Raw genomic sequence first — 22,274 nt, forward strand, 5'->3', positions numbered from 1 at the left:
GGGGTGAGGATACGTCCCTAACCTCTGCTCTGGGGCGAAAGGCCCTTCTGTGGGGGTCAGCAAAGGGGCCTCCCAAACGTCGCTCCGGAGGGGCCTCTTCTGCTTTGGTCATCCGGAGGCAGAGATGGTTCGGATGGGGCCCCCCAGGCCAGGACGGGGCTGAAGAAGACACCACTCTCACCAGGGGGTCCAACGGGCCCCCAGCTCCACGGCCTCCATCACTTCCCTGGTCCAAACTTTCACTTGCCCCACTTCTGCCCTCTTTTCTCGGGTCTCCCCTTGCCAACCGTGGTGCTGCCTTCTGGGGATCAGACCCCCATTTCTAGACCCCAAGAGTTCTTTCTGAATGAAGCAGCCTGGGGGAAGGAATGGCAGGATTATGTTTATTGCATCTTTCAGCTATAATTGGGCTACAGGCTGTGAGGGGCTGGATCCGAGGGTGGGGTTGCCCCGTTGCTCTCCGGGCTTAATAATAGGTCTCCTTCTCCACCCAACCTGGAAAGAAAGGAAAGCAGCCGGTGAATAGCCGGGGGGGGGGGAGAGATGCCCAGCCCCTGGAGGAAGGTGGGGGAGTCGTGGGGGCGCACTCACCCCCTGGGTAGCGCCGCAGGAGAAGCTTCCGGACCTCGTCATAGATGAAGATGAGGAGGCTGTAGGGGAAGGCGCAGAACCACCAAGTGACCCTGCGAGACGGAGAGAGAGAGAGAGCTGGCACAGAGGACACCGCCTGGCACACAGGGCGCAGGGGCTGGAGACAGGTGGGAAGGAGCCCCCGTGCTTGGGGGGAAGAGTGGCCCCACTCACTTGAGGGGGTACATCCGGAGGGCCACCCCCATCCCAGGGCAGTACGACAGGAAGGCAGCCAGAGCGGTTTCCTCCAGGAGCCCGAAGATCAGGATCTTGTTCCTGGGAGAGAGCAAGAGATGGAGGCTCAGAGGCGCCCCTGGTGGATGATGGCAAAGTGACCTCCATGGGCAGGGGCAGTCTACCTCCGGACTTGAGTTCTGGGAGAGGGCTGTTCTAGTGGCCTTGAGGCCTGGACAAGGATTCCTACAAGCCAAGGAGGAAGGAGGGCTCCCCAAAGGCCATCTAGCCTGCCTCATCGGTGGAAGGTGCCCAGCGCTCACTTCATGCCCTGCTGGAAGACAGAATTCCGGCGTGTCTTGCAAATGATCAGGTCGGCCCACTGCACCACCACGATGCTGGCGAAGAAGGCCGTGTGGCAGGTGAACTCCACCACCTTCCGCTGCTCGTACGTCTGCCGGGAGGGAACACACACCGCCCAGTGGGGACGCTTGGAGAGGCAGACCCCTCCCCGCAAAGGCCCCCTTGTCTGCCTCCAGTGAGACCCTGCAGCCGGAAGCCCCCTTACGTTGCAGGAAGTGGCAGCCAAGGCCAGAGGCCTCCCGACTCACCCACTCCTGGCCGTAGCTGTCCTCGAGGTCATTTTTGGAACGGTCATCCCAGTCCAGGCGGATGCCCAGCAAGCTGGTGGGCAGGAACCCATTCTCAGCCAGGATGACAAAATAGGTGAAGAAGCCCCCCAGGGCCTGGATCATGCCTGGGGAGACACACGGGGGTCCCCTTAGCTCCTTGGCGGAGCCCCCCTCCTCTGACACTGAGCTACGGGCGCCCCTGGCTCACCAATCTGCCCGTAGGCCATGCTGATCAGGCGCTGGTTCACCAGCTTGTCTGTCTTCGGGTTCCTCGGCTGCCTTTTCATGATGTCGCTCTCGGCTGCCTCGTAGGCGAGGGAGATGGCAGGCACCTAAAGAGGAGGAGGAGGAGGAGGAGGAGGAGGAGGAGGAGGAGGAGGAGGAGGAGGAAGAAGAATGCAGTGAATTCTTCAGACGGGAAGTTCAGCTTCAAATCCCTGGAAGGAAGCCGCCCAGACTCACCATGTCGGTGCCCAGGTCAATGCACAGGATGGTGACGGTGCCCAAGGGCAGCGGCATGTTGGCAATGATGAACAAGAGGAAGGGGGTGATCTCGGGGATGTTGCTGGTGAGCGTGTAGGCAATGGATTTCTTCAGGTTGTCAAAGATCAGCCGGCCTGTTGGGGGATGCAACGGAGTGGGACCCTTGCAGGCAATTCCCTGGTGTCCCCCCTTTGGCTCCCATGGGGCACGCACCTTCCTCCACCCCCGTCACAATGGAGGCAAAGTTGTCGTCCAGGAGGATCATGTCCGCCGCCTGCTTGGAGACATCTGAGCCGGAGATGCCCATGGCAATCCCGATGTCTGCTTTCTTGAGGGCAGGGGAGTCGTTCACCCCATCTCCCGTCACGGCCACTATGGCCCCCTGCAGGGCCAAGGAGGGGAGGGGCTTAAGGGTGGATGATGCCCCACAGCCTCCCCCCCAGTTCGCTGAACCCCCCATTTCTGGCTTCAGACAAGATCCCAGTCCCCAATAAGAAGACCAGGCCAATGATAACAAAATCCAGCACTACGACCACCTGTTGGGCTTGATGAAGTGGCATCTCGTGTGGACACATCCACTGGGCATAGCCTGGGCTGATGAGTCCCTCTTGCCCATTGTGTGCTGCCCCAAAGAGCCGAGCGGCCCCACCTGCCTCTGGCACCCCTCCACGATGATCAGCTTCTGCTGGGGGGACGTGCGGGCAAAGACAATCTCCGTGTGGTTCTTCAGGAGCTCGTCCAGGTGTTCGGGGGTCATGTCCTTCAGATCGGAGCCGTGGACCACACAGGCTTTGGCCTCCCTAGGTGGAAACACCCGGCGGTGTGAACGAGGGCAGCGCAGGGACCCCGAGGGACAGAGCAGCTTGGAGGCAGAGGGGCTGACCTACCGAGGGTTGACCTGGTTGATGGGGATGTTCAGCCGGATGGCGATGTCTTCCACGGTCTCGTTGCCTTCGGAGATGATGCCCACCCCCTTGGCGATGGCCTTGGCTGTGATGGGGTGGTCGCCTGTCACCATGATCACCTGTCAGGAGAGAGTTAAAGCATCTCTGAAGACTTTCTTCAAAGGAAGCCTCCAGTCCAGTCTCCTCCCTGCTACGGGGCTGCCCCATGTGCTCCCTCTCTCAGGCAGGTCTCTCTCACCAGCGCACTCCTGCTGGGGAATGCGGAGGCCACGTGCCACTGAGGGAGCGTGCTGGGCCCATGGTCGGCTCACCTTGATCCCAGCACTTCGGCATTTCCCCACTGCATCTGGCACAGCCGCTCGAGGGGGGTCAATCATGGACATGAGCCCCACAAAGCAGAGGTTGGTGAGCGGGAAGTTGACCTCATCCGCGTCGAACTTGAAGCCGCGGGGAAACTGGTCTTCCGGCATGTAGAACTGGCAGAAGCCTGCGAGACGAGGCTGTTTGAGAGGCCGGAGACACGTGGCGCAGCTTCCCCGCCCCTCTTTGCTCAAGCCCTCCTGAGCACAGCCCCCCCCCAGGTGAACAGGGCGCAGGCCTCACCCAGCACCCTCTCGCCCAGCCCGCCCAGCTCCAGGTAGGCATTCTGGAAGGCGTCACGCAGCTCCTCATCCAGGGGCACCTCCTGTCCTTGGAGGAGGATCGTGGAGCAGCGGTCCAGGATGCGCTCGGGGGCCCCCTTCATCACCAGCACATTCCCGTTCGGCTTGTCTTCCGGCTCATGGATGGAGAGCTGGAGGGGGGAGCAGAAGCTGCTGAGCCCTGGTGGCCTGAAGCACACTGCCCCCTGTCCCCAAAGAGGCATCCTGGCCAATGGCGGCCTAGCAGGGCTGGGTGGGGGGAGGCCTGAGCTGAAGGTGAAGGATGCCCCCCACCGGCCCGTTTCCTTCCTTCCTGAGCCTCACCTGGTATTTGTTGGTGGAGTTGAAGGGGATCTCGGTCAATTTGGGGTTCCTGTCCCGCATCTTCTGGACGGAGCCGCAAGAGAGCTCGATGCACTTGAGGAGGGCGGACTCGGAGGCGTCCCCGGCCGTGTCTCTCTGGCAAAAGGGGGAAGAGGAGCTGCCCAGGCCAGCTCAGCCCTGACTCCCAACCCAGCCCTGCTACATTCAGAGGGAGGGAAGGAAAAGTCTCCCTCGACTCAAGCCTGGCTGCTGCTGGCTTCAGGAAGACTCAGGTGGGCTTTCTTGGCAAGGAAATGGGCGCCTTTTGCACTGCCCTGTTCAGGGACTTTGCCAGCCTCCCACTCTAGGGATCTCCCAGTGGCCTTCCATCCAAGTTTAGGGCTGAGCAGCTGTCTCAAGATACAGAGAGCTTGACTAGGCTGCCCTCTAGTGGCCAAAGACAGGCATACCTTGGAAATGGGGATCTTGTCCTGTCCCCCCTTGAAGACAGCCCTGTTGCACAGCCCTGCGATGCGGGCCAGAGCTGTCCAGGTGGGTGAGCGCTTGTCAAAAGTTGCCCCTGGGGAGACAAGGGATCCCTTCAGGATTTCAGGCTTCGTGTTTCAAAGATTAAACCTCATCAATGTAAGCATGCCCTCTGCAGATGCTCAGAGACACTTTTTCATTCTCGTGCTCAGGTCCAATTTTGAGTGAGGCCCTATTATTCTCCCCAAAGCCACCCTGCCCTGACTCTGGAGGCCACAGCTTCTCTGCTCCACGGCCAGTCCAGTCAGAGGTGCTCTGGGCAGACGCTGAGCCCTCACCAGTTTGGTCCTCGGTGGTGTCTGCCTCGTGAATCTGGTTGTCGAACCACATGTGGGCCACCGTCATGCGGTTCTGGGTGAGGGTGCCGGTCTTGTCTGAGCAGATGGTGGAGGTGGAGCCCAGCGTCTCCACGGCCTCCAGGTTCTTCACCAAGCAGTTCTTCCGCGCCATGCGCTTGGCGGTCAGCGTCAGGCAGACCTGTCGTTCGAGAAGGGGAAGGGGAGATCAGTTGGAGAGGGTCCAGGGCCGCCGTGCTCCAGAACAGAGACACTTTGCGTCTCCAATATTCCAGGAACCCATCCAGGCCTTCCCAAGGACCGCGAGGCCGATACTGCAAGAAAAACTGCAAGGAAAGAGCCACACCTGCACAGAAGGCAGGACTCCGGCCCTCTGGAGATCCACGATGTCTTGAGCCTCTCTCCCCTTCCTTCCACCACACTGGCCCCGTCTTTGGAGGATCCGCCCCCTTCACGTTACCATGCGTTGGGATTCCCCCCATTTTTCTGGACAATGGCCCCTCCTCCCCCACAATCAGCCACTGGTGCCACTTACCGTGACGGTGGCCAAGAGGCCCTCAGGCACATTGGCCACTATGATACCAATCAGGAAGATGACCGCCTCCAGCCAGGTGTAGCCCAGGATGAGGGACAGGATGAAGAAGGACATGCCCAGGAAGACGGCCACCCCAGTGATGATTTGGATGAAATGCTCGATCTCCATGGCGATGGGGGTGCGGCCCACCATCAGCCCGGATGCCAGGGAGGCGATGCGCCCCATCACGGTTCGGTCCCCAGTGGAGATGACGATGCCGCGTGCGGTGCCTGGCAGCGGGAGAGAGGAGGTGAGGGCAGGCATCAGCACCTACTTCTCTGCCTCCCCCTCAACCAGCCTGGGCCTCCTCTGGCCTCGCTGAGCCTCTCACCTTCCACGCAGTTGGTGGAGAAGAAGCAGATGTTGCGCGTCTCTAGGGGGTTCTCGTGGGTGAACTCCGGGGACCGCGTCTGAGGCTCTGACTCGCCCGTCAGGGAGGAGTTGTCCACCTGTCCAGGAGAGAAGTGCGGGGAATGGCTGCCCAAGCCTGAGGGCACCCCCGTGAGTGGCAGCACACCAGCAGCGGCCCTGGGCCAAGCTGAGGAAGCTGAAGGGGAGCAGCGGAGAAGACCTTGGCTCCTTCTCCAAGTGAGGGCCCCATTGCAAGGCCTCCCCAGGCGGAAGGGAGGTGGTCCCTCTGGCCAGTCTCACCTTGCACCCGTGTGAGGAAATCACCCTCAGGTCAGCAGGAATCCGGTCTCCGCCGCGCACCTCCACCAGATCCCCCACCACCACGTTTTCCGCGTTGATCTGGATCTTCTCACCTTCCCGGATGACCAGGGCTTGCTGCGGGGGGGGGGGGAGAGAAACCATCCTGGGGGGGGGCACTGCTGCTCTCCCCACCCGCTGCCCCCCCTGGCAGGAATAGAAGGTCTCTGGCAAGTGCCCGAGGGGCTGCTGAGGGCTTGGGGGTCCCTGGGCCTCCAGCGCTGGCCCTCGGGGGCACCTTCCTTCAAAATGGAGGAAGGGCGGCTCACCTGAGGCACCATGTTTTTGAAGGAGTCCATAATTTTGGAGCTCTTGGCCTCTTGGTAGTAGGAGAAGCAGCCGGTGACGATGACCACGGCTGCCAGCACCACGCCCAGGTACAGCTGGGAAGAAACGTTTGGAAAGAGAGGAAATCCGGGTGAACGGGGGGGAGGGGATGTGGCCAACCCCCTTGACAAACCTCCTTCCTTGATGCTTCTCCAACCAGGCGGTTGTGCTTCTGATCCTTGCTGGAACTGATTTGCTGTCTAGTGGCTCTTAAAGAGGGTCCCCCTCCCCAAAAAGGAATGTCTGCCTCAAAGGAATGAAACTCTCTCCTGCAGGTCCAGGACAGACAGTCCTGCATTTTGCTGAGAGGGGCTCTTTCTTCGGTGTCCCCCACCCCCACTTTCCACTCTGACCCCCAGTTCTCAGCACCAGTTCTTTGCCCCAGGAGCAAAACCTGATTGAAAATGAGAGAAACCCCCCCCCCCAAAGGAAGACTCTGCCCCCACTGTCCTTTCTCAGCCTCTGCGGAGGGATTTGCCAGCCCAGCGCTGGAATTGAGCTCTGAGCGCACCAAGGTTGTTGGTTGAGCTGCAATCCTAGCCATGTTCCCAAATACGTGCAGTTGTTAAAAGCCATTTTTGGAGGAAAAAACCACGAGAAGATTAAAAAATACAAGGCCGGCCTGGTGGCTGAAGGAAGTCCGGCATTCCCTGGGGGAGACTCTGGCAAATGCTGCTCCAGGGGCTGCAGTGAGGGAGGGGCCGGTGTGAGGCTCCTCCTCCTGGTCTGGCTTTGAGCTGGGTCCCGCTGGGATTCTCTGCTCCTTTCCTGGCTGCTCCTGGGTTTCCCCTCGATTCGGATGGTCTGTTCCCACAGCCCCACCTGCCCCTGGAAGAGCCTTCAGCTATTTTAGCAGCTGTTTTCCAGGCGGAGCAGGGAAGAAACGGCCTGGTCTCCTGGTCTCGCTGCCCCCTCCCCAGCTCAGAGGGAGTTGCTGTTTTGTTTGTGGAGAGGCTGAATAGTTTCCAAGTACAAAAACTTTTGAGGGTCAGACAGCTAGTAGAGACTGGAGCCCTATGCTGCCTCCCCCCCCAGTTCCCTGCTTGTCCCCCCCCTCCCAGTGTGTCCAGTGAAAAAGGGCCCTGGGGCATTGGACCTGCCAAAGGGCTGCTTTGCCCTCCCCGGTCCTGCGTGAAAATTCAGCTTCTTTCACTCCGCTCAGCTGCCCTTCCGGGTGTTCATCTGGGGCAGCTTCCCCCCTTAGAACTCCCCTTTAGAGCAGCCCCCTCGCAGTCCCCCAGGCGCAAGGAAAGTGCCCAGGGAAGCCTCCCACGCTCGGCTCGCTGGTGCCTAGAAACTCACGTTGTCGTTGGCCGGCTCGTCCTCCATGACTGCCTGGATGCTGTAGGCCAGGAAGCAGAGGAGGGCCCCGATCCACAGGAGGATGGAGAAGCCCCCAAACAGCTGCCGGCAGAACTTGACCCACTCTGGGGTGGTGGGTGGGGGGGTGAGGGCGTTGGGGCCATCCTGGACCAGGATCTCAGCTGCCCGGGTGTTGGTCAAGCCCTGCCGTGGCCGGGAGGAGGCAAGGGAGTGGTGGAGGAAGGGGTGAATTCACAGGAGGGGGGGGACAGAGAGAAAAAGGTTGGTAAAGCCAAAGGCCATGGGGGGGGGGTTTGGAGTTCAGTCATTAGGCACAAGACAAAACAGACAGAGTTCATGTGAAGCACAACGAAAAATCACCCAGTGAAATAATAAATGGTTTAACTATTTAATTCATGCAGGTTAATGCCGATACGTTTTTAATAAGCCAGTAAACTGTAGGAGAAGGAGTCCCCCTCCCTCAGTGGAGAAAACCTCCACAGGGCTGCAGCTGAGCTACAGCCAAAATGGTTTTTCCGGTTCCCCTCCTGGGATTTAATGGGGGGGAGGGACCCAGGCCCCCTGAGGTTCCAATTTTGCTCTGGCCACACAGCAAATGTCCTGGGGGGGGGTTTTCCAAGGAGCCCCTGGAGCAGGAAAGTGGGTGGGGAGCCGAGAGGCAGTTGGAAGGGACTCACCCTGGAGAGATCCACCTGGTACTTCCGGCTGATCTCATCCAGAGAGAGTTTGTGGTCGTCCTGGTGAAAGAGAGAAGCCCCGGAGAACCTCAGAGAGGATGGCAGCCCCAGACTCCCCCTGCAAACAGACGGACCATCCGTCGCCCCCAGAAGCTCTCGTCTGAAGCCTGAGCGATAGAGGCAGCTGGGGGGGGCTACCGCCAGCTGCCCCCCCCAATGCTGGCCAGGGCCGGCCTTACCAGGTTCACTTCCTTCTTCAGCTCGTCCAGCTCTTTCTCCTTCTGCTTCTTCTTCCCTCCGCCATTCTCGGCCGTGGGGCCCGGGGGCGCCGACTCTCGCCCAGTCTGGGAGGGGGAGATGCCATTGACAAGCTGGGCCAGGAGCAGGTGGGACACAGACCTCGGGGGTCCCTCCCTCCCTCCTGCCTGCCTGCCTGCTTAGAGGTGGCAACTTAGCTCACCTCATGCTGAATCTGTGGGGGCTCAGAAGCCCCTCTTTGGCACCCTTTCCCTGAATCTCCAGCTGCACCCAGGGTCTGTGCCAGGGGTCAGGACTGGATGCCCCTTTGCTGCGCCTGAGCTGCGCCTGCCCTGGCACTTGGGCGTTCCTCCTTTCTGCCAGGCTTACCACAGAACAATTTGCTTTGCTTGGCGACCCCCAATGGGACTTTTATCGTCCTGGTGTTTCTGGCCCCAAAGGACCCACCGGAAGGGCCGGGAGCTGCATCCGGAGGCTGAAACCCGATGCTCCCCCCCCCCATGTTGCCAAACTTCTGAAAACAACACAGGAGCAGGTGCACCCCTTCCTCCTCTGATGCAGTACCCAGGTCTACCCACTGAGACCCCCCCTCCAGTTCCAATAGCAGGGAGACGCCGCTGCCTCTGGGCATGGAGGCCCTTCTAGGCGGAGGTAAGTGCTGTGAACTTGCCCCTCTCTGCTAAAGCCGTCCGCTGGGGGGGGGGGGCATTCCAGCATCACGGGGGGGGGGAGCAAAGCCTTTCTGACATTCCTGTCCCAGCAGAGCCCCTCCCACATCCTCCTCCCCAAGGCGGAAAAGTCCCAAACTTTCTCCAGGGCTGCTTTGCTCTTTCCCGGCTCCTTCTCTGCACCTGCTCCCGCTCTGCCACTTCCCAGGTGGGGGCTAGAACTGTGCCTCAATCGGGGGGGGGGGGGTTGCAATCTTTCAGAGCCAAAGATCCTTTCTCTCCCTTAGGCCGAGACCCAGACTCAGGGGGGCTTTTCCCAATGCAAGGAAAGGGGGTTTAATTCTGAAACTGGGTCTCGGGAAAAGGCTTGGGAAGAAAATCTGCGTCCAGTTTTCAAAAGATCAAAGCTTTCAAAATCTCCCCATCGCAGTGCTTGAAATTAAGCCCTCCCCCCCCAGTCATCCAGATTCAGTCCTGCTTTAATCTTGCACAGAGCCTCTGAAGGCACGGCTGACTCCCCACTGATTCTGATCCAAAGAGGAGAGGGCCGACCCCCCCACAGTCCAGTCACCCCTTTCTCCCCCCCATTTCTAAAAGGATTGTGCCCACATGCAGACCGGGAAAGGGGCTTCCAGTGACCCCAGACTGAAGGGTGGGGATGCTGCTACAGACCCCCAAGTGCTCTTCAAAGGCTTCAAACGTCACCCCCCCAACTGCTAAAGCTCTGGCCCTGGGACTTCAGCAGCTGAGCCCGGCAGAGACCCCGGTGGGCCGTGAAGCCAAGGTCGGCTCTGGGACGAGAGTCCAACAGCCAGTGTCACTCATGCCTTCAGCTGGCATCTCTGCCACCCTGGCCCTGTCGGAGAGAGTCAGCCGGACTTTCCTGCCAGTTGAGTTGGTGACCTCTGACTTCACCAGCAGGCAGAGGGGTTTGGAAGGAGCGGCCGGGATTCTCAGGGGGCTCCCAAAGAAGAGAGGGGAATTTTGGGGCCACTCAGTCCAGGCCCCCGACTGCACCCACTGGCCCAGCCTGGAGCCATTTTTCCTTTTGGCTGGGTACCAGGTCTGTGCCACTGGTCTGCCCAACCACTCCACTGCTGCCTGGCCTTCCTGCCCCAAGATACTCACCCCTTTGCCCATTGTGCCTGGAGTGAGAGGGGCAAGCGGGCGGCTGGGTGGCAGCGGAGTCCCCCTTTCCTTAAATAGCTCTGGTTCCCCTCTGCTCTGCGCTCTTTCTCTGGGTAAAGGCACTGGCTGAAAGGGGATCTTGAAGGGAGGAAGGCTCCTCCCCCCATGGACCCTCCCCCTTTTCTCAGGCTTTCCCAACCTCTCCCCTATCCCCCCCCCCGCCACAGGCTGTTTTCAAGAGCAGAGAGTTGGTTCTGTCCACTCTCTGGGCAGGGAAGTGGCTGGCTCCTGGCTCTCTCCCTCTCCTGGCACAGAAGCCTCCCTGGGCACACTAGCCTGTTACCAGCAGCAGAAAAGCCCCCTTGCTGCATTACTGGGGGGGGGGGCTGGATAGAGGGGGGGGGAGTGCCCACTGTCACAAATCACAAACTGACTGCCCCGTGTGCCAACTCTGGACTGACTCTTTCTCAGCTGGCCTTGCACGGAAGCCCCATGTTGGCAGAACCCAGTTCAGGGACCGATCTCCCCTGACCTGGCCAGGAGTGAGTGACGTGTTCGTCACCCCTCCTTCAGTCAAACCCCCACAAAGGCCAGCCCTTCCATGAGCCAACAGCTCTGGGATTGTTCTACAGGATGCTGAGCCTTAAACCACAGTTTGCAAACCTCGGGGTGTGCTGATAAACCACATTCTGGTTTAGTGCAGTCTGGCATGAAAACTGGCGCAAGAGCAGAACTCGAGCGCCCAGGAAAGTGTAATCTCTGCCTCGTTGCCAGAGGGAAAGGAAACTCTGGCAAGGGGGCCAAAGCTGCAGTGGGTCCCTTGGCAGATCCTGAGCTGCCCACGAGAGACCCGGCTTGAAGCGGCCACATCCGAGGCACCAAGGCTGCTTCTGCGGGGGGGCCTTCTTGGCCTAAAAGGGGGAAGCTCTTCTGGAATGGCTGCCCTGCAACCCAGCTAGCTATGGGGGGCCCCTTGCCAGCCGCGGAGCTGGGAATTGGGGGGCTCGCGGCTGGAGGAAGGGGCAGAAGAGGTCGGGAAGCTTCCAGGCAGCTCTGGGAGACCCCATTTCCCTAACTTTAATGAAATCTGACCTTCCCTGCTGCTCCAAAGGGATTTAGCTCCAGGGACTGTGAGGCCGGGTTATTTATTTCCAAATCTCTTTTTAATATGACTTTGGAGGGCAGAAAAGAAAAGCTTTGAAATTTCATTCTGGGACCAGACCCACGCTGCGCTGCCCTGTGTGCCCCAGAGAGGGCTGGGGATGTGTTTGTGTGTCTCAATCAGTTGTGTGGGCATCTCCAAACACCCCTTGATTTTAAGCTGGACTTGGGAGGGGAGGCATCGGGTGTGTGGCTACTTTTAGAAAACTGCTTCATTTCTGTGTAACTAATTGCCAAAGAGAAACTTCACTGCTTTTTAAAATGAAGCTTCACGCAAACAAATATCCCACTGGATACAAATGAATCCAAAGAGTTTGCAAACAATTTGACAATCGCTCCTTCTCTCCCTTTGCTTTCAGCCTCAGGTCCTCCTTCCCTGTTTGGAAAGAGGGTCCCTGGGAGGGATGATGTGGGGAGATGCGGTGGGAGGGCAGGGCCCTTTTAGCCTCATCCTCCCAGGCTCCCCTCTTCTGCGTCACAGCTGTTGGGGACATGGGGTCCCCTGGGTTGAATGTTGAGAGCCCTTCCCTCTGCACAAGGCTCTGGGGTCCTCGCTAAGCCAGAGACTCGCTCACGGGGCCCCTTGGGGCCAGCTTCCCAGTGAAGCAGTGCTCCCTCGCTGTGCACCATGGGAGGTTCTCTGCCGGGAAGCTGGGAGCAGGTGTTGGAAGGGCAGGAAAACAGGCTCCTTCTCTTACAAAAGCAGCTTGTGGTCCTGGAGGGAGAGTCGTTTTCTGTGTGCTGTTGTCGGTGCAGTGTTTTTGTTGTCTTTGGTGTCCCTCTGTGCCAAGCACATGCAAGAGGCAAAGCAGGAGGAGGGGGGCTTCCTGCAATCCAGTGGGGTGCTGCTGAGGGGTGGTTTTGTGTTCTAAGTCTGTGCCTAGGGGGGCACCAAAGGCAGCCCCCCCCTCCTGAATTGGGATTGGGCTTCCTACATTACAAAACTCAGGGGGGGGGGGCTGGGGGAGGGAAGGAGCAGCTCACATGGAAGTCAGGCAGGAGAATCAAGAGCAGAGGCTGGGAAGTTCTCGGGCGGGGGGAGCTGGGGGAGTATGAAAACTGCACAGAGTGGCTCTCGTTTTGCTGCTTCATCCTTCCCCACTGAGATCCCACAGAACTTGGCCAGGCATCTTGGCCACGGAAAGGCCTGCTGTTTTGTTCTGGACAGTCATGCCGGACGGGAAGGACACCAGCGGCTACCTTGCCCTGGGCTTCTGGCTTTGTTCCTTGCAGGAGCCCCCCCCCCAGGTCACTGTTTGTGCAATCGGGACTCGCAAAGGCCTGCGGAGTCAGCGGAAAAACATGCCAGAGACACTCATTTCTTCGACTGGGACCTGCCTGCCCAGAGCCCAGACTGGGGCGGGTCAGAACTGAAGCAGCTTCTTGCATGAGAAGTGAAACGTCTTCAAGGAATAAGAGAAGTTTTCAAAAGTTGCCTTTTGGAAAAGCACCTTTGGGGCAACTGTGGCCTGGATGACTGAGAGTCCCCACAGACGACCGAGCCTCAGGCAAAACTCTACGGGGGGGGGGGCGAGAGCAAGTTGCCCCAGGAGCTGCATTTAACTAACCCTTTTTAAGCCATCAGAAACGGGAACGTTTCTTTGCGATGCATTGTGTGGTTGAATGGCAAGTTGTTGTTGTGCCACAGACTTTCTGTCTCCCTGTCCCAAGTCCACAGCAATCAAGTTTCCAGCACCGAAACAGACGGGAAACGCTTCTCCCTCACGGTGGGCTGGCTGTCCCGCACCCCTCAAAGAGGCTCAGGTGGCTTCCTGCTGGCCAGGCAGATCCCGGAAAGGGCTCTAAGAGGGGGAGACTAAAGGGGGGCCCCAGAGCCCCTCCTTAGCCTGAACGACATTCCCAGTGGGAGGATCGGGGCTCCTTTGCACGCCTGTGAATACAGAAAGGGAGGAGACCTTCCCCCCCAAAAAACCTTTTCCTATTATGTCAAGGATGCAAAATGTCTCTTGAGGTTTGCTTCTGTGAGAAAAGGGGTTTTCTCTGCTTGACCTTCTGAGGCTGAGGGATCCAACGTGGGGTGGAGGAAGGGCTCAGCCGATCTGGGCCTCCATTGTAATTCCGAGGAGGAAGCTGTGGAATGCGAATGGGAGGAGGAGGGGGGAGACCCGTTCATCTGGCAGGCAAAGGGAAGCCATCAGCCCGTCTCCTGTGGCCAATGTTCCCAAGCGGCCGGAATGAAAAGAGGACGGGGTCAAATGAGTGAATGAACCAAACCGAGGATGGAAAAAGCCCAAAGTCTCTCGGCTGCACCTGCCAGGCAGGGGGGCAGCTCCACAGCTGGAGCTTGGATGCCAGTCCTCCCTTGGCAAGGACAGCTTGTGGCAAGCGAGCATGTGCAGAGGGCTCAGAGTTAGAAGCAAGCATGAGGGACAAGGAAGACTCAGTTTCATACTGTGACAGTTGCCCCCAAACCCAGAAATCGCCCCTGAACCTCCTTGGGGCCCCCATTTGTCCTCTCTTCCTGGGGGGTTGGGGGGGCAGGCCCCTGGTAGCCTGTGCACTTGGGGAGAACAGCCCCCTTCCCTGGAAGGCTCCAGGCAGGGCTGGGCAGGGCCGGCTCTCTGCTGCGGTCTGGCACCAGGCTGGGGCTGCCCCAGGGCCCCCTCAGCCCTTCTCCTCTGTGGAAATGGGGCAGCGCACTCAGCCGGCCCAAATCTGGCAGGCAGCCTATTCCCATCGCCAAGGGAACATGGCCACCTTGTTCCTTCGCATCTGCAACCTGGGAAACGCAGAGGCTGCAGGCTGGCTGGGAAAATGGGGGGGGGAGAGGAAAGAATGCCTTGGGAGGGGGGGCTGGTCCCTCCACCCCCCACTTCCCAAGCTGTGTAAATAAATGCTGCTGTGAAAGAGCGCCAAGTCCACCACAGGGAAGGGAGCCTGAGAGACCCATCCCCACAGGCCCTTTGGTGCGTGCGTTTATGTGTGTGTGTGTCTGTTTGTGTGTGCTTGTGAGAGAGAGAGAGCAGCTCCCTCCATCCCTCCCTCTCCAGAGAGAGCAAACTGAGTTTTCTCTCCAAAGACACACTCTACAGGGTGGGGGGGTTGCTCTGGCCTTCCGGTGGATCCAGGGCCTCCCTCCCAGCCAATCTGGGTGCTGCTAACCATGATCCTGCGGAGGGCCTGATTCTGAGGGACCACCCAGGGGAACAGCAGGACTGCTCAGATCTGGGCAAGACTCAGTGTCGGGCGACTTCTCATCTTACCTCCCTCACAGGGTTGTTGTGAAAGAGAGGCGTTAAAAGAACCTTAGTACATAGGTCTCCATTTGCGTGTCTGATTTTAAGACCGGTCAGTGGGCCGGTCTTAGGCCAAAACATTGAGGGGGCTGGGAGAGAGATGGAGCAATTCGTCCCCTCTAGTCCACTCTCTCTGGATACTTTTGGGGAGCCGGCAGGGTTGCCAGGGCTGGGCTGGGCTGGGCTAGAGGCCTTTGGGCTACTTTACTGTTTGCTGCCCAGCTGGTGGACGCAGTGACCAGCTTGAGGCCATGAGTTCCACAGCCAAATGTTCCTGCCAGCAGTTCCTATTACAATCCCCCTTCCGGGCTTGTCCCTTCTTCGGCATTTGATATATTTAGGGTACCCCTGGATTTCTGAGTATGTTGGCCGGGGTCCCTCGTTCCTCCAGGAGAGCAGCTGTCCTTGCCATGGCGCTTGGCGCCCCCCGGGGGCCGCGGATCCGCTGCACCGCCCAGAAGGGCTCCCCTGCACCGGGCATCGCGCGGAGCTACGGTCTCCCCCCTGCCCCACGGAGTCCACCGTCCGCCGTGGCCAGGGGGGAGGGAAGGCGAGCGACTATCGCCCTACGAGCACGAGGTTCCTGGGCACGTACAGACCGCCCGTGCCTGGGCTCTCCGGACAGCTCCGATCGCGCGCGCGACCCCGCTCTTCGCTGGCGGGCGCGCGGCGGCGGAGGCGTGGCTAGTCAGCAGAGCCCGGCTTCTCCTGGGCCCGGTCGGGCTGAGCGAGCCGCCTTCCCCGCCGAAAACCGACTCGGATCCCGGCGACTCGGAGAGGGCGCGGCAGGGCGGCGCTGCCTGGCGGGTCCCGCCGCCTCCCCGGCCACTCATGGAGGATCCCGCGCGGGCGCTGAGCCGCCGCCGCCTCCTCTGCTTTCTCCTCCTGCCGCTGGCCGGTGCGTGGAAGGGCTGGTCGGGGCGCGGGCTGGGCTTTGGCCGCAGCCGGTCGCAGCGGCGGGAAGGGGGGCTGGTTGGCGGGCCGTGCAGGGCGGGAGACGAAAGCCGGCCTTGGCTTGCTCTCTTGCAGCCGGGCCGGGCCGGGCGGGGCATGCCCAGCGGAGCGTTGCCGGCTTGGAGGGCTCGGCGACTGAATGCGGTCCCGGGCGAGGAGCCCGGTCTGCGCGAGGCGCCTGGGAAGGCGGAGGGAAGACCGAGCCTCCCCCAGCTGAGATCCGGCCCTTTTGAGGGCTGCCACCGGGCGGTCAGATGGGCGCCCCCCTCGCCGCCAGGACCCCGTTCCTCCCACAGGCCTCCCCGCCGCCCAGGAGGCCTCAGTGCAGGCAGTCAGGCTCGCCTTGGTCTGCTGGGGGGGGGGGCTGTCGTCCCATTGCCCCGTCCGGCTGTGATTCTGTCCCAGGCCCTCCGCAGCCCCCCACGCGCGACTCCACTTCCCTGCTGTGGGCTGGGCACGGGCAGGCGAGGAAGGCTGCCGGTAACCCTAGTAGACAAACCAAGTCTCTGCAGCAGGAAGCCCAGCACTTGCCTAGTTGCGCGGGGGGGGGGGGGTAGTGGAAGGGGGGCAGCTCCAAGGAAAGGCAGGCCCTTTGCACCTTCTGCTCTCCCAGAGGGGCTCCCCGGAGGAGGACTCCCCTTGCTTCATCAGGCTGTTATTGCATTAGGCCCTTTTCTCTCGATCGGCGGGGGGGGGGTTCTTGGCTGGCCAGATCCGGGCTGAGCCTCCCGGTTATTTTCGGGGCGGGGGTCTCTCTTGTAAAAGCCCTGCAAAAGTCCGTAGAGCCAGGATGGTCTTCCTGGAGCTTTTCCGCCTTCTGGGACAGGCCGTGGATGAGGCCTCCCAGCCTGCAGAGCCTGCAAAGAATTTCTAGGGCTCTTTCCAGGTTGCCCTGCAGTTTGCCAAGCCCCTCTCCCCTCCCCCTTGGAAGGGCCCCAGGTTGGTGGGATGGGCGCTCTCCTCAGTCGGAGCCCCTTCCCCAGCCAAGGCTCTCGGCTTCCTTTGCTCTGCTCCTCTGTCCCTCGGATCGGAGCCATGGGGCTATTGGCTAACCCGCCTCCGTTGCCTGCCCAGCCCTCAGCGGCGCCAGGAAGGTCCAGCTGCCTCCGGGGCCCTTGTACCGTGTGGAAGGCGCCACCCTCGCCATTCCCTGCAACGTCTCCGAGTTCGAGGGTCCTTCCCTGCAGCAGTTCGAGTGGTTCCTGTATCGCCCGTCGGCTCCCGACATCTCCATCGGCATGGTCAGCACGCGAGACCCCAACTTCCCTTACGCCGTTTTTGGAGCCCGAGTGCAGGCTGGCAACATCTCCATCCTGCGCGTTCGGGGTGACGCTGTGGAACTGCGTGTGAGGACGATCCGGATGGAGGACACGGGGGTCTATGAGTGCTACACGCCCACCACGGATTCCAAATACCAGGGCACCTATAGCGCCAAGGTGGAGGTCAGAGGTGAGTCCGCTGGATGCTGCCTGGGGCGAGACCTGCCCAGACTGCCGGGGTCCTGGCCGTGGCGGTTCAGCACAGCCGGAGGGAGGAACGAGCAGACCTGCTTCCTCCCCTTCCCTTCCCACGTGCCACCTCTCTGCCAGTGGGCAGGGCGCAAGCTGCGTGGGGCGGGGCCCAGCCCCCAAGAATTGGCTGCGGAGGGGCTGCTAGGCTCACTTTGGAGTTTGGGAAGAGGGGGAGCCCCTGGCTGCTATGGCATTCAGGGGAATGGTGGGAAGGGGCTCCCCAGTCCTGGCTCAGGGAACTGACCGTCCTTTTCCTTCTGCTTCTCCCCCCCTCAGTTATCCCTGACCAGCTCTCTGTCTCCGCTGCCCCTCCCTCCAGTGCGAAGTCCCCTTTCCAGGGCCGGGGGGGCAAAGCTGCTCCCCCTCCCCAGATGGTGCTTTTGGAGAGCCAGGACCTGCTGCTCACCTGCTCTGTGGCCAGCGGGACCCAGCAGCACACCCACCTCTCGGTCGCCTTCACAGTCTCCGCGCCCGGAAGCCCCCGGCTGCAGCAGGAGGTGATCGGGCTGCAGCGGGACTTTGCCCTGGAGGCTGCCGGGCGTTTTGCCCCACGGCGCTCGGCCCGGGAGCTCGCCCTGGTCAAGCTGGGCGACTGGCGGTACCAGATGGCACTAGGCCGACTCAAGCCAGAGGACTCTGGGACCTATCATTGCACCGCCGGGGAGTGGATCCAGGATCCCGACGGCAGCTGGCAGCAGATCACTGAGAAGCGGGTAACGCTGGCTGATGTCTCGGTTCAAAGCATAGGTGGGTTGGCTCCTCCCCCAAACGCCCCTTTATATCTTGGGGAGGCTCATGGAGCCCCTGTTCCTCATTTCCCGAGGGGGCACTGTGTCTCTCCAAAGGGATCTGCTGGGCGTCCCCCATAATCTCCTCTCTCAGAATTGGCACCAGCCTTCTCCATCCTGGCAGCGTCTCTCCCTTCGCTCTGCTCTGCCTGTTGGGCCCTGAGGCCATCCTGCTGCAGGGGGACCATGGGGGCATGATCAGTGGGGTGGGCGCGTGTGGGACCACCACAGGCAGGGAGCGGCCTGTGACCCCCTTTTTCCCCTGTGCTTTGCTTCCAGAGAGCCAGCTCTCGGTGTCTGCCGGTCCCCGCAGAGTCCTGCTCAGCCCCCGAGATTCTCTGGAGCTCTTCTGCAACGTCTCCGGAGGCCCCGCCCTCCTCCTGCCCCACGTCGCCTGGGCGGTGAGCTGGGAGCTGAGGAAGGAGGCTGCTGGGCAGGGGCATCTCATTGCCCGGCTGGAGGCCAGTGGAGGGCTTGTCCTGGGCCAGAACTACGCCAGCCGCGACGTGGGCACGAGGCATGTCTCCCTGCAGAAGCTGGACACCCCGCTGGGCACTTTCCTGCTACGGATCGCGTCGGCCCAGCCGGCAGACGAGGGCTCATACCGCTGCGAGGTTCAGGCCTTCTCGCGGTCTCCGAGCGCAGAGCTGCGCCCGTTGGCTGCCCTGAGCTCCGAGGCGGTCAGCGTGGAGATCAAGTCCCAAGGTAGCCCTTCCTCCCCCCCCCCCGCACAGCTAACCTGGTTCCCTCCTTGGGCCGCATAGCCTTTGGGGGGAGGGGCCCCTGAGGGCCAGCGGGGCCCTCGTCCATCCCTCTAAAGGCGGCTTTCACTGCTGGTCCGGCTAAGCTAATTTCCCATTTTGCCCCACGCTTCTTGTATTTCCCGAGGCTTCTTCAGCCTGCAGGACCACCCTTTCGGCTGATTTTAAAAATTGGGTGGTAAAAAAGGGGTCTTTGCCTGCTTTGATTAAGAGAAGACAGAAACATTCCCTACAGGCCATTCATCTTCCCAGTGCTGCCTGCCGTCCCATAATTACACGCAGGATAATTAATGCCATTAATCTCTTAAATCTGCCTCTAGAGGAAGGAGCCCCCCTTTCCCGGCTTTAGGGCTGCTGAGTTCTTGCACCAGTGGGAGGGCGGGAAGGGCTCCTGCCCCCTTCTCACGCTGCCCCCTTCTCCCCACAGCGGTGGTGCTGGGGGCCGTTGCGTGGCTGCCCTTCCCCACCTACCGTGGCGGCATAGCTGACGTCCGGTGCAACGTCTCGGGGGAATCAGCTCAGGACCTCCACCTGGCCCTCAGCTGGTGGGCGGAGCTACCACAGCCAGGCTCCACCCCGCTTGGGGTCATCTTGGCCTCCGTGGACCGCGAGGGGGTGGCCCAGCTGGAGGAGCGGCCGTCTGGCGGGGCCCTGAGCGTGGATAAAGTGGGGCCGCACAGCCACCGGCTGCGCTTGCATGCGGTCCAGCCATCTGACGAAGGGGGCTACTACTGCGCTGTGACCGCCTGGGTGCACTCTCCTGACCACAGCTGGTATCAGGCCGCTTCAGCAAAGTCCAACATGGTCACTGTGTACCCGTATCCGCTGGGTGAGTAGAGCCCAGACCGTTTCGGGCCCGAGTCTTCCCCTGCTTGGGCCTTCCTGCCGGGACTCCGCTTCCCATCTACCCCACCCCTGCCTTTGTCGCCGAGGGCTGACGTCCCTCCTCCCCTCATTTCCTCAGCCATGGACACCCTCCTCATCCCTCTGGCGGTCGGCATCTCCAGCGCCATCCTCCTGGGGGTCTCCATCCTCGTCTCGGTCACCTGCTGCTTCATGGCGAGGCTGCGCAAGAGGTGAACACCGTCCGGGCGGACATAGGTGAGCAGGCCTCCCTTGGGGGGGGGGTCCCAAGAAGAGGGGCTCTATCAATTGTGGCAAGGCCACCTGCAGAGCGTAGGGGAGAGCTGAGCGGGCAGCCCCAAGAAGAGGGGTGCGTCAAAAGGAGCCCCAACTGAAGGGCTAAAGCGAACTCGTTTCATGGCTTCCGAAGACAGTTCCAGGGATGCTGCCAGAGGCTGCTTTCCGGGGGGGGGGGCACAAGGAATTAGCCTAATTTAGGGGAGTCTCAGCCAGTTGCCAATCCTCTTCCCCCCAAGACGCAGCTGGTATTTTAGGCCGTTCTGTTTGACCCGCATCTTTCTGTATTTCCTGTGCAGTCCTGCCAGTCACCAAGATGGCGTCTTCTCAGCCAAATCTCTCTGCCCTGTGCCCCTTTTCAATGTGCTTGAGGGCCAGGGGAGATGGACTTTCCTTCATCCCCCTCCTCTCCATTGGCAGACCCCTCTTGCTGCTCTGTTGTGTCCTCTTAACAACATTGGGAGCTGCTTCCTGCTCATCAAGGCAGCTGTCTCTTCTTATTCCATCTGTTTGGGCTTTGGCAGAGCACGGCTGTGTCCTCAGTGCTTCGGAAGGCCTGCCACAAAAGGGAGTTCAGGGCCTCTCCTTCACTTGAGCCGGGGAGGAGCCCCTGTTTGTGCGGGGTGCAGCTTTTCTTTCTATACTCTTGGAGGCTTTTGGAAGCTCTCTACCCCCCCCCCCAGGGGGGGGGAGACAACTGGAAGGAGTCACGGCCTCCTCCAAGAGAAGCGCAGGACTTGAGATGGATGCCTGCCCTGGAGACCTATCGGGAGCCCCAGAGCAGTGGGCGGCCATCTTCCAACACCCGGATTGTGCCAAGGGAACCCCTTTTGAGGGATCAGGGGAACCATTCCACCCCACGCCTAGCCTCCTGAGGATCTCAGCCTCCCCCTCCCCTGGTTTCCTGCTGCAGAAGCTGCTGCCGGAGTCCCTGCTGCGGGAGACGCCATAGCAACAAGCTGCACCCCAGCGGGGGAGCCGGGCACCATGGAGGCCGCCCGACAGAGGAGCCCAGCAGCCGAGCGTCTGCCTTTTGGCTTTCGAAGGAGATGGCTCTGTGTCCACCAGCCGGGCCCTTTCCGGCCAGAGGGGCTTTGTTTCTGCCCCAGCACTCGGTACCAGCAGGGAGCTCTGGGCTTCTCTAGGAAAGCAGCGGTGCCATCAAGGGAAGCCAGTCGTTCTTGTGTCATTTGTGTTGTGTGTGAGTGTGTGCATGCAAGGGGGAGACCCTCACTTGGCTTCCCTTCCAAATTCCATTGCCAGCAGGAAATGCCAGGCTGTGCCCACGGCTCAGTGCCCATCCTGAGAGAGCGGCTTTGGGCTCCTGGCATCCCACCGGGCATCTTCTGCCCTTCGCTACTCAGCTCGGAGGGAAGAAGGCGAGGCCTGCCCATCCAGGAGCACCTGATGGTGCTGAAATTCAAACTGGGGCCCTCCCAGTGCACGGAGGGGAGAAACCCTCAAACTTGAAAATAATGTTTGTGAGGCCAAATGGGACTTTAATAAAAATGTGAACCACAGAGTCGCTTCCTGGAGGTGTCAAGTTTTCTGAAGCCCCAGAAGCAAGAGGCACAAGATCTAGCAGAGCAGGGAAAGGTGGCAGCTTCTAAACAGGCTGGCTGGGAACTATGGAAGTTGCAGTTCCTGGGCATAAGAGGGCGCTGGGAGAAAAACTGCCGAACAGTATCTGAAGGGGCAGCGTTGTTTCCCCAAGGAGGTGGACTCTGGGCTGCCTTAGCATGAGGGAGTTGTTTGGACCCTCCAGGCCTAGAATCGCCTTGCAAGGACTTTGGGGGCCAGGGGGGGGGCAGCCCCAAACTTTGGTCCCATCATGGCTGTCTGGCCTGATCTCTCTTGCTCTGGCGGTCCCTGGGAGGAGCTGCACTACCCTTCCCTGGCCAGGAGTAAGAGGGGGCGCTGCAGGGCAGCAAAACAGTTGTGAAGGCTTCTCAACCCCCCCCCCCATTAGTTCTGAGCATAAAATGCTGTGGGAGGAAAAGAGACAAGCCCCGTTCATTCCATGGGCTGGGGAGGCATTTCTCCCTCTCCCCCCAATCTGCCACAGGGTCTTGTTGTGAGGAAAGAGGTGAGGAAGAGAAGTCATCTCCGCTGCTTTGGGCTCCTGGAGGGGAAAAGGGATAAAGACCCCTTTAAGGTCTTCAGGATCTGAAGAATCCTGAGTGGGATGGTAATAATTTGAAAGTAAAATCCATTCCGGGTGCCATCGGCTCCCCTGAGGCTTCAAGGTACAACAGGAGCCCACAAACGTTTGATACGCCGTTCTTGTGTGTTTTCTGCGCTCTAAAGCGTAAACTTTCTGGGTGACCCTATTTGGGCTTTCGAGTTTCATATGCAAATATATGCAGACACACAATTCCTTGATTACACAACTCATCTGGTAAGATTTATTTCAAAATATGGAATGTCGA

At 60.3% G+C, this 22,274-nt stretch overlaps 2 protein-coding genes across 5 annotated transcripts; one reads left to right on the forward strand and one right to left on the reverse strand.

Annotated features, from left to right (window-relative positions):
* Positions 1-362: 362 nt before the first annotated feature.
* Positions 363-10,400, reverse strand: LOC120296669 (sodium/potassium-transporting ATPase subunit alpha-2). Of its 2 annotated transcripts, none has more exons than XM_039318540.1 (23): positions 10,274-10,400; positions 8,459-8,563; positions 8,220-8,279; positions 7,522-7,725; positions 6,162-6,275; positions 5,836-5,970; positions 5,516-5,633; positions 5,146-5,414; positions 4,593-4,791; positions 4,239-4,348; positions 3,790-3,924; positions 3,428-3,617; positions 3,136-3,311; positions 2,807-2,943; positions 2,569-2,719; positions 2,133-2,301; positions 1,899-2,053; positions 1,645-1,768; positions 1,416-1,561; positions 1,128-1,258; positions 805-906; positions 592-683; positions 363-495 (listed from the first exon to the last, which is right to left on the reverse strand). In XM_039318540.1, the coding sequence occupies exons 1-23, from the start codon at positions 10,283-10,285 to the stop codon at positions 467-469; spliced, it is 3,063 nt and encodes a 1,020-aa protein (XP_039174474.1). In that variant the 5' UTR covers positions 10,286-10,400; the 3' UTR covers positions 363-466. The 2 variants fall into 2 exon arrangements, with proteins under 2 accessions (XP_039174474.1, XP_039174475.1); XM_039318541.1 differs by having other exon boundaries at positions 445-495; positions 1,128-1,138.
* On the forward strand, positions 8,592-21,359 carry IGSF8 (immunoglobulin superfamily member 8). 3 transcript variants are annotated; one of them, XM_039318544.1, is made up of 7 exons: positions 8,592-9,128; positions 16,720-17,094; positions 17,433-17,903; positions 18,224-18,649; positions 19,133-19,534; positions 19,670-19,806; positions 20,145-21,359. In XM_039318544.1, exons 1-6 carry the CDS (start codon positions 9,107-9,109, stop codon positions 19,783-19,785), a joined length of 1,812 nt encoding a protein of 603 aa, XP_039174478.1. In that variant the 5' UTR covers positions 8,592-9,106; the 3' UTR covers positions 19,786-19,806; positions 20,145-21,359. The 3 variants fall into 3 exon arrangements, with proteins under 3 accessions (XP_039174478.1, XP_039174476.1, XP_039174477.1); XM_039318542.1 differs by lacking the exon at positions 8,592-9,128 and adding an exon at positions 14,905-15,589; XM_039318543.1 differs by lacking the exon at positions 8,592-9,128 and adding an exon at positions 14,907-15,589 and having other exon boundaries at positions 20,759-21,359.
* Positions 21,360-22,274: the final 915 nt, after the last annotated feature.

The sequence above is a fragment of the Crotalus tigris genome, unplaced genomic scaffold (genome assembly GCF_016545835.1).
Source record: "Crotalus tigris isolate CLP2741 ecotype Arizona unplaced genomic scaffold, ASM1654583v1 scf7180000021444.432893, whole genome shotgun sequence".
In the NCBI taxonomy this organism is placed as follows: domain Eukaryota; kingdom Metazoa; phylum Chordata; class Lepidosauria; order Squamata; family Viperidae; genus Crotalus; species Crotalus tigris.

Coding starts and splice junctions, on each gene's coding strand:
- LOC120296669 (XM_039318540.1), bottom strand. Junction 7,726..8,219: donor ACCAGGTGGATCTCTCCAGG/GTGAGTCCCTTC, acceptor CGGCCACGGCAG/GGCTTGACCAACACCCGGGC. Junction 496..591: donor CCTGCGGCGCTACCCAGGGG/GTGAGTGCGCCC, acceptor CTTTCTTTCCAG/GTTGGGTGGAGAAGGAGACC.
- IGSF8 (XM_039318542.1), top strand. CDS start 15,523: ATGGAGGATCCCGCGCGGGCGCTGAGCCGCCGCCGCCTCCTCTGCTTT. Junction 18,650..19,132: donor CGTGGAGATCAAGTCCCAAG/GTAGCCCTTCCT, acceptor TTCTCCCCACAG/CGGTGGTGCTGGGGGCCGTT. Junction 19,535..19,669: donor TGTGTACCCGTATCCGCTGG/GTGAGTAGAGCC, acceptor TCATTTCCTCAG/CCATGGACACCCTCCTCATC.